The sequence below is a fragment of the Sciurus vulgaris genome (genome assembly GCF_902686455.1).
Source record: "Sciurus vulgaris genome assembly, chromosome: 15".
NCBI lineage: Eukaryota > Metazoa > Chordata > Mammalia > Rodentia > Sciuridae > Sciurus > Sciurus vulgaris.
Window position 1 is genome coordinate 87,776,734 of NC_136476.1, and position 18,585 is coordinate 87,795,318.

The 18,585-nt window shown below is 58.0% G+C and overlaps 1 protein-coding gene across 1 annotated transcript in view; it reads right to left on the reverse strand.

Annotated features, from left to right (window-relative positions):
• Positions 1–11,006, reverse strand: part of OLFM1 (olfactomedin 1) — a 36,993-nt gene extending 25,987 nt beyond the window's left edge. The window contains exon 1 of the mRNA XM_079112970.1: positions 10,606–11,006. Coding sequence (XP_078969096.1) covers positions 10,606–10,671 — 66 coding nt within the window. The 5' untranslated portion in view covers positions 10,672–11,006. The remainder of the gene's footprint in view (positions 1–10,605) is intronic.
• Between the last annotated feature and the right edge of the window lie 7,579 nt (positions 11,007–18,585).

Here is an 18,585-nt window from a genome sequence, read left to right on the forward strand (position 1 = left end):
CCTGGCTGCTGGCAGCGAGGTTTACAAACCCCAGTCGGCCAAAGAGTTGGGGTGACTCGGGAGGACAGACGAAACTCCGCCCCCGAATCATAAAAAATCCGGAGAGGCGGCCAACCGCTGTCCACCGGGCCCCGCACTCTCGCGCACCCTCTCGGCCTGCCCAGCCGTGGCGACCGCTCCAACCTCCTCCCCAGAGGCAAGGTTGGAGTGTGCCGCCCCTGCTACAGGGGCTCCTTGGCAGGTGGGTGGAGAGTCTGGGCCGCCAGAACCCCAGCTGAAGGGGGAGCTCCCTGGCCTGGGGGGCTCTCCAGCAACAACGAGGGAGCAGAGGTGCACAGGGAAAGACGCTCCTCAGGCAGCCGTGGAGCCCAGGGGCCTTGGGAGGAAAGGACTTAAGTGGCAATCCCTAGCAGTGACCACCACCACGGGTTTCTGGTAGGGTCGAGGCTGGGAGTAGGCATGTGTGCCCTGCTGCGCGCAGGAGGGGGTGCAGGCAAGTGTGCCCACCTCAGGAGCTGCTATAGATTTGGGGCTGAGGAGCCTGAGGCGTTAAAACGACACACCTATGAGTGCGGGTGTAGGTGTGGAAGGACCTGTGCTGCCGCTGTGGGGCCTGGGTGCCCCTCCCAGGAGCCTGCACACCCTGGCACCTGGGCTCAGGACAGGGCAGGCTGGCACAAGCTACCTTCTCTTCCCAGCCCTCTGCAGCGCCCAGGACACGTGTAAGTCTCATCGGAAGTGGTCTGACTGGGTCAAACACCTTAATAGGGCTTTTGAATTTGCAGCAGGCTTCTAATCTGAGATGAAAGCCGCTTCCTTCAGGCCCTCCACTAAGCTTTCCTGGCCGTTCGGGAAAGAATCCCCCAGATCACTTGCTACACTCTTTTCTGCCTGGGTGAGAGTTAATCTCCCTTCCAGGATGGGGATTTGAAGGAGGGCGGCAGGGACAGAAGGAGACACCTCCCTGGTGACTGCCTAAAAGGGACACAGCACCTCCTTGGGACTTTTCTCTCTGTCTGCTCAGTGCCGATTTGAAGAGAGGACTTCAGTGACAGCCAAGGCGATTCTGGCCTGAGCACTGGGTGTGCAGCCTGCTGGCCAAAGAAGTCCCTCTGATTTGTTTTTCTGGTTAATGCATGGCACTGGTGGCAGCAGGCTGGGTTGGGCGCCAGCAAGTTCTAACTGTTGGAGAGTGGCGCCATCTCCCAGTGCAAGCTGGTACTGCAGGCTCTGCTCAGAACCAGGAGAGTCCAAGTCACACACTCAGTCACACTGGACTGATCTGCTGGAGTGTACTGATGCTCCACCCCCTTCTCTTGCCATGCATATTTGACACAGATTCAGAGCCACAAGCCGCATCTGCGCAAATCACTCACGTGGCTTTCCACTACAGAAGGACAAGGGCCACTTACTGTGTTGGAACAGCTCATAACAGCCCAGTCCAATCCAGGAAACTCAGGTCACTTCAGAAGCCACAGACATTTATACCAACCAAGAGCAAGCTACGAGGACAGCATGTCGTAAGCCCCAGACAGAAGCAACACAAAGCCAACCATGGGGTCCTGGGCACTTTCCACATCAGGCACCACGGAACACCTTCTCTGCCACCTAACGTGCAGATGTTCCCGCTGCAAGAGGCCTCTTAGATTGTCCACTCTGTGTGCAGACTCTGGACCCAGATGATCTGGGCTTTCATGAGCCTGGCTCTGCCAGTGACTGGCTGTGAGACAGTGGCCTGCATCTGTAAAATGGGTTTAATTGTAGCAACTTTCCTCTGAGAGGCATTATTAGGGCAGGAAGAAGCCTGGGAGCCAATGAAGGTGATAGTCATCATCACCCACCCAAAACAGGGTCAGAGAGGACCTCTGTCCAGCGACTTGTGCTTAAGCAGGGAGCAGAGCTGGGATTAGAAGTGATGGATGATGCCCCAGGCGCCTGTCAAATCTCTCAAGAGCTGCTATCAGCTAAAGACTGAGCAGAGGTGCTGCTGGAACACAGGTATTCCTATGAAAATCACCCCACACCCGCGAGCTCATGCCTAGACTCGGGGGTCCAGATAATCACCATGTCATTGCCGTCTCCTGATTTTGAAGAACTCTGACTTGGTTTTATGTCAGCTGTGTCCCGCTAGGATTTACCGTTGGAACTCGGAAGAGCACTTAACCTGGCAGGCTGCTGCACCAAGGAGTCCAGATAGCGACCCCCCCGAGGAATGATGGGCAGCCCTCGGTGCCATGGTGCAGGGGCTTTCTCTGACCCTCTTGGGGCAGGTGTTTGGGGTGTGGCCTGGAGATTCGAGCCCCAATCATTTTTCTGCCCTCACTGTCCTGTTGGGGAGCAAAAGGGCACAGGGCTCCCCAAACCATGGCTGAGCGTTCTTCTGAAATGCAACTCAGGTGACTCACCCTGAGCTTGCCACCAGGATCCAGGCCTTGGAATTCCCAAGAACTAAGCTGATCCAGGAGGTGGAGGGATTTGAGAGCTGTGGGAATCAGAGCTGAACCTCGTCCTCTCTGATGGCTTTCAACTCCGGCATCCGCTCTGCACCATTTGTCTGTTTACAAAGAACTCAGCAGACACCTGCTTCTCATCCCCATGGAAAGGTGGATAGGACAGTGTGCAGGGGACACAGCACTGACCTTCCCTCTGCACCTGCTCCCGACCCACGCTCACCTGCATCCCACCTGCCCTGGCCTGCATCCCACCTGCTCTGGCCTGCACCCCACCTGCTCTGGCCTGCACCCCACCTGCTCTGGCCTGCACCCCACTGGCTCTAATGACCTAGAAGTTTCACACAAGTCGTCACTCCTAACTCTTCCAATTCCAAACCAAAGTCCTGTCCAGCACCTATATCTGTGATTTCCGCAGGGGTGACCACTGCTTTTATGCATCTCCAGGGAAACCTGGAGTGAAGGTAACAGATTCAGATGGCTAGGCAGCGTTTGCAAAGGTGAGCCCGTGGCTGTTGAGGAGCAGAGGCATTCGCACCAAAGGGACCAGGGTGTCGCCAAGGCTGAATGCTCCTACGGGGATCAAACCCGTTTTCCACACAGCTGCCCTTGAAGCAAGGGCCTCTTATGCTGCAGCTGAACAGTCACGATACTGATGAAGCAGGGCTGTACCCAGACCACACTGGGGATTTGCCATGCATGACGCCATCTGACCCTTGCAGCTGCCCCCAGGGCTGAGCTGCTGTGGACTGCACTGCACAGAGGAGTTTGAGCTTAGAAAGACAGGACCCATCCAAGGCCACGTGCAGGGCAGAGCACATGAACAGGGTAGCAGCCCTACCTCTCAGATATCGTGGCCGTGAATCTGAGTTTCAGGGGTGGTATGACTGGCACGGGCATAGAAGCCCCAGCACCTGCACAATTCCAGGCTCCTGGGGATCACCACAAAGACTCTTCGGCCAGAGCATTCCTTAGCCCTTGCCCGCTACGGTAGTGCCTCGCAGGCCTTGACCTTGGCATGAATCCATCAGCACACTTGAAAACAAGAATGCCGTTTCTTCCCACAGCCCTGGGATTCACAGCTCTGAGGGTGAGGACGGAAGCGAAGCTGGGCACAGCTGCCCTGCTGGGCAGGAACACCTGGCCTGTTAGAGCCAGCTTGTGAGGCCCTCACAGTCAGAAAACTGAGGCCCACAGACGAGAACCTGCACAGGTCCCAGAGTCAGGAGCAGCGGCTTTGAGAGGAGCAGGCATGTGGCCACTCCCTCCTGGCAGAGGGACACCCCCCAGTGAACTAAAGCTGGATGCCCCTTTCCATTTAAAATCTGCTTCTTCCTCTCAGGTGACGTGTGCTGTTTGAGGGGAGCCAGGAGAGAGGAAAGCGCCGGAGAGAGAGGGAGTGGGGGCGAGGGGCACCGCTGGAGGCGGTTTCCCCATTGATGCCCACTCTGCAGTGTATCTGGGTCAGTCATCAGTTCTCTGTCCCGGTAGAGCTGCCTGCCACACCCTGCCTTCCCTCCCCGGCACGTTCCATGCTGCTTTCATAAATGTCGCCTCAGACAGGCCAAGTGCAGATGGTGGGAAGCCACACTGTGCTCCCCCAGCTGCCCAACAGAAATGGGTTGAATCCTGGGAGAGGCTTTGAAGAGCACCGGGCGGTGATTCAGTAGGCACGTCACCCTCTGGGCTGCACTGTGATCTCTGGGGCTCCATGAATGTTACTGTCTCCTACTTCCCAGGGGACAGAACTCACCGTCACTAATTGAGAAGTGATGATCCAGGCCTGAATCAAAAGCTGGTATCATCATGAAGCTGCCCGAGAGCCTGGGTGTGGTCCAGCTGAATGGCAGAAACACCCGGAGTGCACTCTCGCTTGGAGCAGAGGACTCCAGGGCTGCTAGGCCTGGAGACGAGGCCTCTGCTCCCAGATGATACCTGCCTTCCAAGGCTGGTCTCCCAGGGAGCACAACTCCACCCTCTGCTGTTCAGGGCCCTTCTGTTGCTGGGCCTGAACTTGACCTCAGTGACGTTCTTAGCAACCTCTACCAACAACGGATGCAGTCCCTGTGGAAACCCGGTTCTCTGATTCCCAGCGTTGCTTATAGAAAATGGGACCCCTGACCCAATCTAGGACCTTTCCCTGATGGTCTGAAATAACAGGAGCAGCCGCAGAGGCCAGGTGGCCCCAGGAACGGGAGGAAGAAGGGGCATGGGCACTTAGAATCTGAAAGCAGAATCAGCCGAGGGCTGTTCCCCCCATTTCTTTGAGTCCTGCTGTGCTGCCTAAATGGAGCAGCAGCTGGGGAGCCAGTGAGTGAATCCTTTATGAAACACCTCGTTTCTTTATTCCAACTCTCTGACACCCAAAGCATCGTGGGAGCTTGAGCAGGAGTCACCTTCCTTTCAGACCCAGCTGTGCACTGGGCACCTCTCTGTCCTCAAGGGCAGCATGCACCCATGCTCAAAAGTGCTGGCTGGGACAGCCAGACGAAATGCTGCAGGTGGCCATCTGCACGGTGGTCACCTGCCCTGTCACCTGCCATCTCAACATGGACAGAGCCAGGCACTCACCCTTTTCTGTCTCCTGCCTCAGATGCTTCAGCCTCAACTCTTCGCAGAAATTAAATGGCATTGAACTGTACACAAGGAGCATTCAGGCCAAATCAGGGGTCAGAGTACGTGGACTTATCTGTAGAACAAGCAGGTAACTAAGCCCACATCTGCACACACCACTTAAGACCAGAGACGTCATTCTTACCTACTACCAGCAGGACAGTGGTCACGAGCTTTCACCTGAGTGCAGAAGACCCCCAGATGCGAAGCCACAGCCAGGCTCAGGTCACAGGCAAACAGCGTGACGCCTCTTCACTGCAGCGGGGCTGTCTTCCCTGGTGTGTGGGAACTGTGACAGATGCAGCAAATGGTGTGACCACAACACCAGAGCATCGGCCGGTGAGAGACCGGAAGAGGCTGTGTGCGCTCAGTGCATTTGTGCCCTATTCGTGACCTCTTGAATCTCAAGTCACCCAGCAAATGCTGGGACATTCAAGGCATAGGGCCCCTTCATGTGACCCTCTGCTTCTCACCTGAGAGCTGGAGGTGAGGACCTGAGTGTTCCCCCAGAGGTCTCTCCTCTTCCAGGGGTGACTTGGTCTTAGGTGGGGACGAGGAGACCATGACCTAGGGACTCGGATCACCACTGAATGAACCTTCTTCCCTGCCCTGCCCTGCCCTGTTTGGAAGCCAGTTCTGGGGGCAGCAGCCGGCAGAGCATCGGCCACACAGTCAGAAACTCAGCTGCACACGGCACCCAACAGGTCAGCGTGACCCGGTGAGGCTGCAGGCACCCCCTGCCTGGCACTTGGTGGTACTGAGCTGCTTTTCCTGTGGTTTATTCTTCTCTGTCTTATTGGGCCTAGACCCAGGTGTCTGAGGCGTCAGACAGGGCGGGGCTGCAGGGCTGTCGGGGGCAGGCTGCTCCCCTCCCACCTAGGCACCCTCACTTCCCGGATGAGGACGACCCGGGTCTCTGGGGCTGTGGTTGTGTGGGATGACAGGCCTGTGGCACAGGCTCCGGCATGGCGACGCTCAGTGCCAGCGCCTGCAGGGCTGAGCTCTGAGCCTTGTGCTCCCTGGGAGCTTCCTGTGTGGGGAACAATCTGGAAGAAGCAGAGATGCCTTTTCACCTTTTGCTTTCCCTGCTGCCTCGGGTTCCCTGCAAGGCCGCCAGGACTGCCCTGGTCACGGAGGCCACCTGCTGCTCTCGTGACCCCCTGGCAGCTGGTTTGGGTGGGAGCAGCCCCCAAAGCACATCTTTCAGAGTCGAAAGTTGGCTCCTTTTCCCATCCACCCAGCTTGCAGTCGCCACGTATCTAATCCAGTTTAGCTAGTAATTAGTTTTGTATCACTTTACACGGCGATGTTAATACTGATTACAGGGCCTGATAACTTTAGTAATAAATACAACCCAAGGCAGAAAATTACCTTGTTTTCGATTGGGGAAGGCTGAAGTCAGGGAAATGAGAGGCAAATTGCTTTAGGAGATGAAGCGGCTGCCTTGTGTGCAGGATTTACAGTCAACGACCCCCTAGTGTCCCGGACCTCCTCACCACAGAGCCTCCTGCCCCCAGGACCGTGCCTTGCCAGACCCCAAGGCCAACCCCAACAGAGGCCAACCCCAGGACAGAAAATGGATATGTTCAAAGGATCCTAAAATAACAGGGGTAGGAAAGGGTCCCAATTCTGCCCTAATTCCTCCCGGCACCCCCTGCAGCAGGCCCCACCCCAGCACGATCAGGGCAGAGGAAAGTCCAGAAGCAGCAGTGAGAGGGGTCTGGGTCTGCCACAGGACCACCAGCAGAGACTTGGGCTCAGTCACAGCATGGGGCGGCTTTTCCTGCTCCTTTTGTGCAGGGGCGGGGTTGAGAGGTCCCCTGCTCAGGAACCGGCCACGTGTGGGGATGAGAGGAGATTCAGAGCAATGGGCCTCACGGGATCCGAGAGGCGAAGTCAGCATCACCTCCTGTCTCCTGCCCTGTCTACGGTCCTCTCTGAGTGCAGGCCAGGACTGGCCCACAGCTCCACAGAGGCCCCTAAGAGGCAAACAGCTCACTAAGCTCCAGGACCACTCAATAAAGCCTGAAGGCAAACAAGAGCCACAGTGACAGTTGCACTCAGAGACATTCGACATGCACCACCAGCCTGGATACCACCTGGTCATAGGCACGGGATGGTTACAAAAGGCCATGCTCTGCTGGGGTCCACTCCATGTTAAGACATCCCGACCCTCAACACACAGTGAGCGACCAAGTGCTGGGGCACGAGTCGAGGTTCCCAGGCCCTTCCTTCCTCAGCAGAGACTTTGCCAGTGCCTGTCCTCCTCCTCCTCTTCCCCATCTTCCTGCCTGGGGCTCGTACATGAACCCAGATGCAATGTAGGGACCCAGCTTGGACATACCCTTCTCCAGCTACCATGACAGCTTGCTCCCCACTCCCAGCCAGCACAGCAGTGCCGACGGCTCTTGGGTCACTTAATCGAATGATGCAACAGGGCCTTGGTCTTCCCACAAAATGTGTCGCCCCAGATGCCAGATGGCACGGGTTCAGAGCCACTCAGCATTGTAAGCCCAGATCTGACAGGGTTAAATCCAACCAGCTGGCAGTCACAGGATGCTTGTTACAGGAAAGGTGAGTGAGCAGATGCAAGAATGGGCTTGGGGCTTGCAGTCAGGAGGCACCTCGGAGACTCCTCCAGCTTGATCCTCCTTGTTTTGAAGAGTTGGGAATTCAGCTCAGAGGGGTTAAGAGCCCATGGCAAGATCACCCACAGCCCTGGTGGGTCTGGGGCAAGAACAAGAGGCCTGGGCTCAAGGTCATTGCTACTTCCCAGCCCCTCCCACAGCAGTACTCACAGGGGCCCTGTCTTCCCCTCAAGGGGAAGCTGGGCGGGCTGCAGGGGGCCTGGAGGTTAGGGAGCCCAGCCCTTCCTCACCTCCCCAGGACTGAGAGATCAGCTCCTCAGCATCCACTGGGAGGCTCACGATGATGTCACTTCACACGGCTTCCCAAGGAGCATGAAACGCCAGCAGTTTATTGAAAATCATAGAACAAGGCCACGTCAAATATCTTTATGTCTGAGGACAAAGTTCACATGGACCTATGGTTTCACATGCAGTAGCTGTCAATCAATAGCTGGCATTTGATTGAGTGGCTCATCGCAAGTGAGCTGTCGGGAGAACAGCAGATGGCCCGGCCACGTGCTCCACTCCACACCTGTCTGCCTAAATCCTGCAGGCAACCCTCATTAGGTGCAGGTAGGATCTATATATTCCTGACGGGTTCCCATCCCAATGTGTGCCAGTCCATCAACTCGGCTGCCCTGGAATTGTGTGTCCATGTCTCCTGGAGGAACTGAAAAGCAGGGTGAGCTATGGGGACACTGCTTCTGCAGGGGGTAGGAGACAGACGCCCTTCCCAGAGCCCAGAGGGATGGTTCGCTCACAGATGTGCAGGCACTGCTTGAACACATTGGGACCCCAGAAGGCAAGATTCCTGGGTAGACAGATTCCATGCAGCCCAGACCGACACCACACCCATTCTCCATCCAGTCTCCACCTTACAGGTCACTGCTAAAGGAGAGGCCCACCTGTCCCACCACTGATGGGTCCCCGGGAGGCCCAACTGCTGCCCAGCCAGCCACTTGCCCCTTTATAGACCCTACAAGCTTCGAGGGGTGTGGTGAGTGGGCTTTGCTCTAAAATCCCACCACAACAAGAGATTGGATAGAGATAAGATTTCCATTGCAAGATTCTAAAAGCAGGACTTCAGAGAGGGGAGGGAGGTCAGGGCTTCAGCTCCAGGCAGGGAGGTGCCTCCGGGCTGAGCTGAGGGACACATTCCCCAGAGAGATCCGGCTCAGCCTCAGAGAGGAACTTTCCCGGCAGGCAAAAAAAAAAAAAAAGGAAAAAAAAAAAATTCTTTACAGCTGCAGGGGCTGCTGGCCCCAGGGAGCTGACCTTGGTCCTGAAGGTAGTCAGCGGGAATCTGACCTGGAGAGCTGGGGAGGTGGGTGCTATGTATGCCCCGCTGGCTGAGGATGGGCACCCAGCACCAGCACTGTCCATGTGGACAGGCAAACACTTCACCACCAAGATTAAGCTTCTAACTGAAGTTAACCCAAAACTTTCTTCCCAGAACACAGGATCTTTTAAAAGAAGGCTAGAACTCAGGAGCACTTGTGGTCTGGAATGGAGAGGCAGAGATGCCTGGAAGTAAGCAGGTGATGAAGGCTTGGAGGGGCCCTGCGGGCAGCCACTTCGAGGCCACCCAGGATCTGCAGTTTCTTTGCCAAGACGTGCCAATAAGGCCCAGGTACAGCCCTCTGCGAGGCAGTCTGCTGCTAATCGGAACCTGCGTGGCTCTTTTCTGCACGTGTGCTCTACGTGCGCGTGTGTCTGTGGGGTGTGCGTGCATACATGCATGGGTCCAACCACCCCCCCAGGCCTTCTATAGCAGCTGAGAAAACTTCTCTCCCAGAGCCATGCAGAATCTCTCTAGGGGGACTGGCTGACTGCCTGGGCAGGACCAGAGCGGGGGGCACAGAGGGCAAGTGGGACCACAAAACCCCACTGTTGGTTGGGGTTGGACTGTGCTTCCTGGGCACAGCCAGGGAGCCAGCAAGGGCTTCCAGGCAAACAAGGAGAGCCTGTTCCAGAGTCTTCTCTCTGAGGTCTTCCTCCAGCTCGCCTGCCCTCCCTCTCTCCTTTGTTTGCTCTTTTATCCTAAGACAAGGAAAGGCAGGGAGGGTCTGGCTGGGGTCGGGGTCAAGGGGCCAGCTTCCGTCCACCGGGACTCGAGTCTCTTGCCCACAGAGCGGTACAGTGGCACCACAGAAAGGGCATTTTAATGTCACTCCCCGAAGCCCCGAAGCCGGCAGGCTCTTGGAGCACCCTGGTGCCAAAGCAGCCCTCCCAGCAGAGAGCTCACAGTCAGCGCTTCTCCTCAGACCTGCCGCTCAGAGATGCATTTTTAAAATGGAGAATACCAAGCCCGGACACGCTCTGCTGGTACATTGTTCAGGGGCTGCCGAGCCTGGCTGGCAAAACCAGCATCTCCTCTCGCAGCCAGTTGTCACTCTGCACCTCTTGCCCAGCGCGCGCTGTGGCCACAGCCCCCCAAGCCCTGCACACAAAGCCGACAATGCACCCCAGCGCTGGCTGCCCTCCCCAGGTTCCAGGGTGCCGGTTTGGGGGTGTTGGCAGCCTTATGCCCAAAGGGAGGGAGGGGTGTGTGTTGGGGGGCAGGAGTTAGATCCCTATGCTTCTGAGAAAGCCTGGGGTCTTAGCTATTGAGCTCACCCCCCCATGGCAGCAGCAAACGACCCCCAGGCCGCCCTTTGAACTTCTCAGCGGGAGTGGGGGCGGGGAGTCCTGGGAGAGGGGACAGCTGCGCTCCCCGCTGGGCAGGCTGGGGAACAGTCTCCTTGGCGTGCACCCCTCCCTCAGCCCCAGGTCCACCGGCCCCTGGGCCCCCTCCCTGGCCCCGGGGCTCAGTGCCGGGCAGAGGGCGCGGGGCGGGCGGAGCGGCTCCCGACTTTGCGGGGCTCCGCGGGCCGCGCCGGGCGCTGGCGGGGGAAGATGGCGTTGGCTGCACGTACTTGGGTGAGTTCGGTGCCCATCAGGATGAGGAAGAGGAGCCCGAGGAGCTTCCGGGCCGGTTGCATGTCTCGCGGCCACCTCCGACGTCCTGGCGTGCGGGCCTGGGTGCTGCCGGCCGGCGGCTGCGTGGACGCGGACGCGCTCCCGGCTCGGGCCGCGGCGGGCTCGGCGGCGCCTGCTCAGCACCCGGGGCGGGCGGCGCGCGGGCTGTGCTGCGCGGAGCCTCCGCTCTGCATATTTATGGTCCCGGTTCCGGCGCGGCTGCGGGGCAGGGCTGGGCGGCTGGGCGGGGGCTGCGCCCTCCTCTCCCGCGGCTGACGGCTCGGCGCCGGCCCGGCGGGGAGGCGCCCTGCGCAGCTCGGAGGCGCGCTCGGGCGGCGGTGCCAAAAGTTTGCTCGGGGAGGGCGGGGGCGGGGGCGGCGCAGGGGGACCCGAGCGCCCGGCTCGCGCGGGAGGAGGGAGGGCGGCGGCCGGCGGCCGGCGGGGAAGCAGGCTGGGACAGGATGTGACATCAAAAAGGCGGGGGAAATTGAACTGGGGCAGAAAATTCATCCCGGCGGGCCTGAGCCAAGGGGGCTCCAGGACCCCGGGGCCGGGTCGCAAGGTGTCCAGACTGGGGACTGCACCCCAGGACGCAGCGAGTGGAGCCGCGGGTGGGGAGGGGAATCTCAGCGGCGGGGGAGCGGGTGGTTCTGGTGCGAGGACCTGGGGTGGAAAGGATTGACAGCTCCTGGAGCCGAATAGAAGCTGAACAGGTCTTCAGAGGTGACACAGAAAGAAGTAAACTGAGGCCGAGTCAGGAAGGATGTTGCCAGGAGCCGGGGCTAGAAGGGCCCTCCCTTTAGCTAGAGTCAGGTCCTCTGGCCCCTGCAGCCCTTTTCCCTGTCCCTGTGGAGTGGGCAGCCAAGGAGCCAGGTGGGAGCCGGTGTTAGGTGCTGGGGCTCCACCCGGGAGGGGCTGTTCTTGTGTGATGGTGCGTGCCAGTGGACAGCACATGCCTGTGAGGGCCCTGCACTTGTCCCGGGTTGTGATGCAGTTGGGCCTCCCCCAGATGCCTTGCCCCAGCCCAGGAGAGTTCTCCCCAGGGCTGGGGGACACCCTTGGGCCCAGCCTGTCTTTGTATCCCTGGCCCCGAGAACCTCTCCAGCCATGGTGGAGATGTCCTCCCCCTCCTCCAATTCGCTGTCCCCCTCCCCGCTCCTCTTCCTTGTACTCAGAGCCCTAGGCCATGGGAGCATGTCTTGAGGCTACGTTTTCTATTCCAATTTTCCATTTTGGAGAGGAGACCCCAAGTGCCTCTGTTTCCTGAGAAACTAAGGTTATAATAGGCATTTAGGAACACACACCCCCAGTCTTTTAAATGTTCAGTCTTTGGAACGCAAACTGTACAAAGAAAACCTCTCACAGCAAGACATCCCAGGCTCAATCACCATGAAGGCAGAGGGGCAGAGTTTGGGGTCCAACCCTCTCCTGTCACAGCTGGGAACTCATGGGTGCTTATATAGGTTCCTGAGGAGTTCCAAAGCAAGGTCTAGGTGCCAGTTCCTGTCTGGGCACCTGCAGAGGTGTCCACCGGACACTGGGCATGCATAGCTTGATGGTGCGGTTCCCTCTGAGAGGCTGTGCCACAGGAACTCTGTCTTCTGAGCCCTGGAAAGCATACCACAGCCAGCAGAGGAAGCAAGGGAGGCTGGGCCTTTTGGTCAGGAGGGAGTGAGCTCTTGGGGACATGTCATCAGGCAGCATGGCCCCTGGATTTCTGAGATGAGGTGGTGCTGGAGCAAACGGGGAGGAGTCGTGAGGAGTTTTGTGTTCTCTGCCCTCCTCTTTTTTAATTAACCAGAGTGTTTTGTTTTCCTCTAATGGAGCTCCTTGGCCTCTGGGCTTCCCTGTGAGCGTTAGAGGGCATCCAGTGGCTGGAGAGAGTTCTCCATTTGGACTGGAGGCTGGTGTCTTGTCCTGACTCTTCCAGGTCTTGGTCCTCTGAGTCTGTTTGCACACCTGTAACAGGGGAATGAAAGATGTGAATACTGCGTGTCTCACCTGCTGTGGAAATGATCAAATGAAGAGACAGTAAACATTCTGCACCTTCAAAATAACTCTAAAGAAGCATCCGAGTACGTTGGGAGCCCCCAGAACACATAGTGCTCCCATAAATGCTCCTGAGTAGCTGTCAATGTCCACCCAATGGCAAAAGAGGAGACAGAGGCCCAAAGGGATACACAGGATGCTAGTCAAGAAGCTGGGATGCAAACCTTGGTCTTGTTTCTGTGGGCCAGGGAGAGGGCTGTGTTGATTTGGAGAGGTACAACCTCTCCAAATTTATCATACAACCATATGACCCAGAAATTTCACCTCTGGGTATATAAGCAAGGAAACTGAAAGCAGGGATAGGAACAGGTATTTATGCACCTTGTTTATAGCAGTTCACAACAGCCAAGGAGTGGAAATACCCAAGTGTCCCAGAACAAACGAGTGGACAAAGAAATACGGTCTGTCCACATATCCATGTCCAGTGGAATATCATTCAGCCATGAACAGGAAGGGCACTGGCCCCTGCTGCAGCACGGTGAACCTAGGGGTCACAGTGCTGAGTGCCTGAGTGCAGTAAGCCACTGAGGGCCAGTATTGCCTGCCCCAACTCACAGACCCGAGGTAGAGTAGAGGCCGCGGAGTGGGGACAGGAGAACAGAGTGACCTCCCAGTGGCTACAGGTGTGCGTCTCGGGTGTGGAGCAGCTGGGTGGTCACACAGCAGGGCATGCACTTGCAACCACTGTGTGCTACATTTAAAAAACATGTGCTTAAAATTTTATGCATCACAGATATTTTACCACAATTTATAAAATATGGAAGTAATACAGCCCAATCCATTGCATTGTACACGCTAAGGGGGTGAACTGTATGGCATGCCAATTGTAACTTAATAAGGCTGCTTTTTAAAAGTCACACACTTATCAGTGCCTTCCTTTCAAAACAAAAAATGACAGAAGCCCGCCCGGAGTGACCATTGATGGCACTGGGTGGTCCCCACGGGCTCATTCTTCTGTGCTGGGGTCAGAGGAGGGAAGCTGGCCAAAGCTGGTGTCCTCTATGGCCTGCGTTCCAATCCGCAGGCACTGTCATGATCTGGTGGTGGACCCCCAGGGTCCACTGATTAGAGTGAGGGGGCCACAGTCAGGTCAGGTTCCTAGCCTGGGGCCCAGTGCGTAACCATGCTGGCAGCACGGGAGAGATGAGCTGGCACTCACGGAAGAGCGCAACCCTCCCACGTGCTGCCTTGCAGCTTGGAAACGCAGGCATCCCTCCACTGCCGGGGGCACTGGCTCGAGGAGCCCAGGGACACCAGAGTCCCGAGTGCTCAGGTCCTGTATGCAGTGGCTGGTTTCATCCATGACTCCCCCCCACCGTGTACTGTGTCTGTTGACTTGATAAACTAGTTAATCTTGTTGATTCTTTTTTCATTTTTTAATTGACTTAATATTTGTACTTATTTCCTCCCATGTACTTAAAATCGTCTCTTGATTACTTTTAATCCCTAATACGATGTGAATGCTAAACAAACAATTGTCACAGTGTGTCATTTAGGGACTAGTGACACCAAAGTGTGTGTGTTCAGTACAGATGCGGTTTTCCCCTAATATTCTCCATCGGCCTTTGGGTGCGTCAGAGAACTTGGAGCCTGAAGCAGTGGAGGCTGAGGGGTGCTTGACTTTGAGGGGGAAGGGAGCCAAGGCAAGAGAGCAGGAGCTGCTTACTCCCGGCGTTCACCTCCACGCGCGAGCGTTTCCTAGAGGACTCAACGGAGGAAGGAGGTCTGTTAGACAGAGCAGACCTACTCTGTCCCATGTCCCCATTTGACTGTATTGGCCGCTTCCGGATGAAAGGCTGGAGACTTTCAGCAAGGTCCCTTCTCAGCACCGTTTATTGGAGTTCATGGTGTGTATGTTCACGCCTGCCCGCTGTCCTGGACTGTCCTGGCTGTGGTACCCGCTCCTGTCCACCTGCTGCTTCTCCTGAGCCCCTGACTAGGCCCACCCCTTCTGCAGAGCTGAAGTCCAGGCCAGGGTGGCCACAGCCCTCTGGTGCCATGCCCACTGCCCACTGGTGGAGATGCTGGTCTTTCTTCTCATCCCCCTGGCTTCCCATCGGGAGTATTGTGATGCACCTTGGGCTGCAGCTCTGGTCGGAGGCGGGCAAGGGGTCTGGCCCCAGGGCTTCTACCTTCCAGGCTGCCTCTGCTCCTGCATGCTAGTCCCAAGACCCTGAGCTGCCCTGCGGTTTGTCCCGGGATGCTGGCCATCAGGGCTCCTGGCACCCCGCCTGGCCCTCTCCTGCTGTCTTCCTGGTGGAATGGGGCTAGTGAGCCCCAGCAAGCAGCCTCTTTCCTGCTGAGGCTCCTCCAGACAGCAGCAAAATCGATATGCTTCCTGCTCCTTTAAGACAGGCCTCCTCCTAGGCTGAGCCTCACTATAATGTGACAGAGCGTTGCTAAGGCAACAGCACTAACTCTCTGTCTTCTCTGAGAATTTCCTAGGAAATGGGGCCTGAAACCTACGGAGCTGTCCCTGGCTTGTGCTCAGAGCCTTCAGGCAGCCCAGGTTACCCTCTCTCTTTAATTAATTAATTGTGTGTGTGTGTGTGTGTGTGTGGCTCTGGGGACTGAATGGGGTGCTCTGTCTACTATGTGGCTACATCCCCAGTTCTTTTCATTCATTCATTTATTTATTTTTAATTTTGAGACAGGGTCTCACTAAGTTGCCAAGGCTGCTCTCGAACTTGGGGTCCTCCTGCTTCAGCCTCTGAAGTCACAGGTGTGTGCGACCATACCAGGTCACTGTCACCCTGTTGGCATCCAGTTCAGCTGAGCACTCCACCCAGCCTCCCCAATCCTGGGGCCTCTGCTCTACATTCTCAGGTCTCCCGATTTTCCTTGTTGAGCTGGATGACATGTCCTTACTGAGGATTTACTGCTTGACAGTTCAGAGACAGAGGCCCCCCTCTGGCCAGGGACACTGGCCCCGGGTGACAGTGAACTGGCTTATGCCAAGGACCATGTGCAGTTCCCTGTTGGAAACAGTCAAGGAGGGGACAGGTGTGGGCCGTGCTCCTGGGTGCAGTGCTCTCACTGTGGAGTGGGTGGCTTGGCAGGGAAGACAGCCCTTCCAGACCACCTGACTCGACTGGAACTCAGTCCTGAGTGTAGGGCTGGCACCGGGAGTTTCCGCGTCACTTTACTAGATCTTGGAGTCTCTGGAGGGCACACTCACCAGAGTCACTGCTGCATTTCCAGGTGTTCCTGGGGGGCCAGCAGCTTCCGGTGCCCCCCATGCTGGGCATGAGGAGATAGCCCTGGACCTCTGCTGGCCTTCTCCACCCTTCCCTGTCCTTCTGAACACTCCAGCCAAGGCAAACCCAGCTCCCATTGTCCCTGCTCCCAGACAGCAGAGCCGAACGGGGAAGCCGCAGGGCTGAGCACAGTGACCCCTCGGTGCCCCGCCCCAGCCCCACCTCTCCTCCACACCTGAACGCCACACTGCCCCTCTCCAGGACACCCTTCCTGCTTCCTCCCCAGCGGGCAGGCACACTCCTGTCCCCTTCTGCTGGCCCCTTCCCCTCAGCACCACAGGCTCAGCAGAGAAGCCCTGGCCCCCTTCAGCCCGCGGCCTCGCCACCTCTGCTCCCGGCAGAGCTGAGCGTCTCCCCCGGCCGCATCCACATCCTCTCCAGAGCCTGCTCCTCAGAACCGCTCCAGACACGCGGGCCAGCGACTCCACCTTACCAGATGAGCAGACACAATGTCCTCACCTTAGCGTGGGCAAACCTGCGTGTCTGGCGAAGGTTGCCTCCTGCGTCCTGGAGAGCTTGCTGCCCCTGTGCCCAGCATGGCCTCCCTTCCAGAGCCCTCAAACCTTCCCAGGTCCTCCTCAGGCTCCTGTTGACCTCACCAACCGCCCACTTTCTAAACCTTGGGGTGATGTGGCACTCAGTCCTCGCTGTCCCCTGCCAGGTGCTTCCTCCAGCCTGTGATATCAACGGTCCTGTCCGTGCTGCCCCATTTCCGTGTTGCCACCGCTGGTCCCTGAGCTCTGGCTTGTACTGGCCCTGTAGCCTGACGGCTGTCCTGGCCTGTGCACCCCCTGGTGCAGGTGTCCCATACGCCAGCGGGCCATGTTCTGCTCCTCCTGTTGCTTGGGCTCAAGCTCCAGGGCCTCTTCTGCCTCCCATGTTCTTTCTAACCTGACACCAACCTCTCAGCCAGTCCCTCAGGAGACCTTCCGGCTGCCCAGCCCTGGGGGCCCCTTACCGCCTGCTCTGTCACCACTTTTCCTCCAGGGCTGCCATCCCAGGGAGTGGCACCAAAATCTCACCCTGCACCTCGGATCACAGGCGCGCTCGTCCCGGCCGGCAGGGCCCCGATCACAGGCCCCCACCTCTGGAAGCAGCCGTTCCCACTGCTCCTCGCCCTGGCCAGTCCTGACCAGTCCTTGCTGTCCTCAGCAGGGCCTGCCTGCTTGCCCCACTGGAACCTCTGGTCCAGAACGAAGCTGGCCCCCTCAGGCCTCCACTCAGAGGCCGGAAGTCCTGCCTCACTGCCGTCCAAGGCATGCGGGTGCTCCCCTCTCTCTGACCCCGGCTCTGCCTTTCTCCTGACCGTCTGGTAGAACGTGTGTCTGTCTGTTCTCTAGCTTCTCCAAAGAGCCGCCCGGACACAGCAAAACAAATGAGGTCTGTGTCCCAGACCGTTGGTGCTCTGTTCTGCTGGGACGAGACGCCGCGAGCTGGGTGAGCTCCCAGGCGCATGCCCTCCTGGGAGGAGGCAGGGTGCTGCCCAGAGCCTGCAGAGGGTCACCGTGCTGCCCCTGTGCCAAGTCCCCCTCTGCCTCTCTCGCAAGGATGCTTGAGAATGGACTTATAACCCACTTAGAAAGCCAGGATGATCTCAGGACCCTTAACTTGCTCACATCTTCAAAGACACGTTCACGGGCCGGGCCATGTGCAGGGGTCAGGATGTAGGTCCCTGTCTTTCACGTACCACAGGCACCGACAGGTAGCTACTGACGGGGGAGAGGGGCAGGGTGGGAGAGAAACCGAGGCCCCAGTGTGGCAGGCCAGTGAGAGGGCGCCGGGTGGGTGCTGTGCAGGAGAGCGGGCAGGGTCTCGCCAGCCAGGAAGACCTGCCGATTCTGTTCTGGTGCAAACGTGGCCTTTGGGGTTCAAGTAGGAAGTGAAGCAGTCTGTTTTGCGTTTGGGAAACTGCCTGTCTGTTGCAGCAGAACCATGGGAGGGGACCACTGACCTGAGGCCACTGAGGGTCACGTGAGTGCTGCCAACACCTGGCCCCGGGTGGTAGGGCCAGTGGGGCCACTGAAGGGTGTGAGCGGTTTCCTCCAAGGGAGAGCAGGACAGGGGTGCTGACAGTGAGGTGCAGGGCAGGTGGGGCCCAGGGGTGCCGCATGCACTTGGCTTGGGGCTCTGGGTGGGCAACAGGCTTTCACGGCCCAAGGAGAGATGGTGGCGAAGCAGGCGGGGCAGAGGTCAGGAGTCAGGGCGGGCCTTGTGGGTGTGATGGGCCCTGGATGGGGTGCTGCAGCCCAGAGGCAAAGCCCTGGAGGAGATGGGTGACCAGAGCACTCAGCGCCCAGGGGACCCATGGGGCTTCCCTAGTCAGGACATCCATGGAGACAAGAATGCCCGCAGAACAGGCAAGGTGGCCTTGGCCATGAGCTGTCACCCTGCCTGAGGGTGGGCAGAATGTGGAGACAGAGCTTCAGGGCAGAGGGATGCTCCAGGGAGACCAGTCCCAAGTCCAGGGCATGGGGCAGCTCGGGGCAGAGGAAGCAGCCCTGGGAACAATTGCTTCTCACGGGGGTGCCCTGACTCTTGGGCTCTCCGGGCAGGCTGGGAGGAGGACTCCGGGTTCCAGAGCCAGTGTGAGCAGCAGCACAAGCCCACCCCTGCACCCCAGCTGCCGCTGTT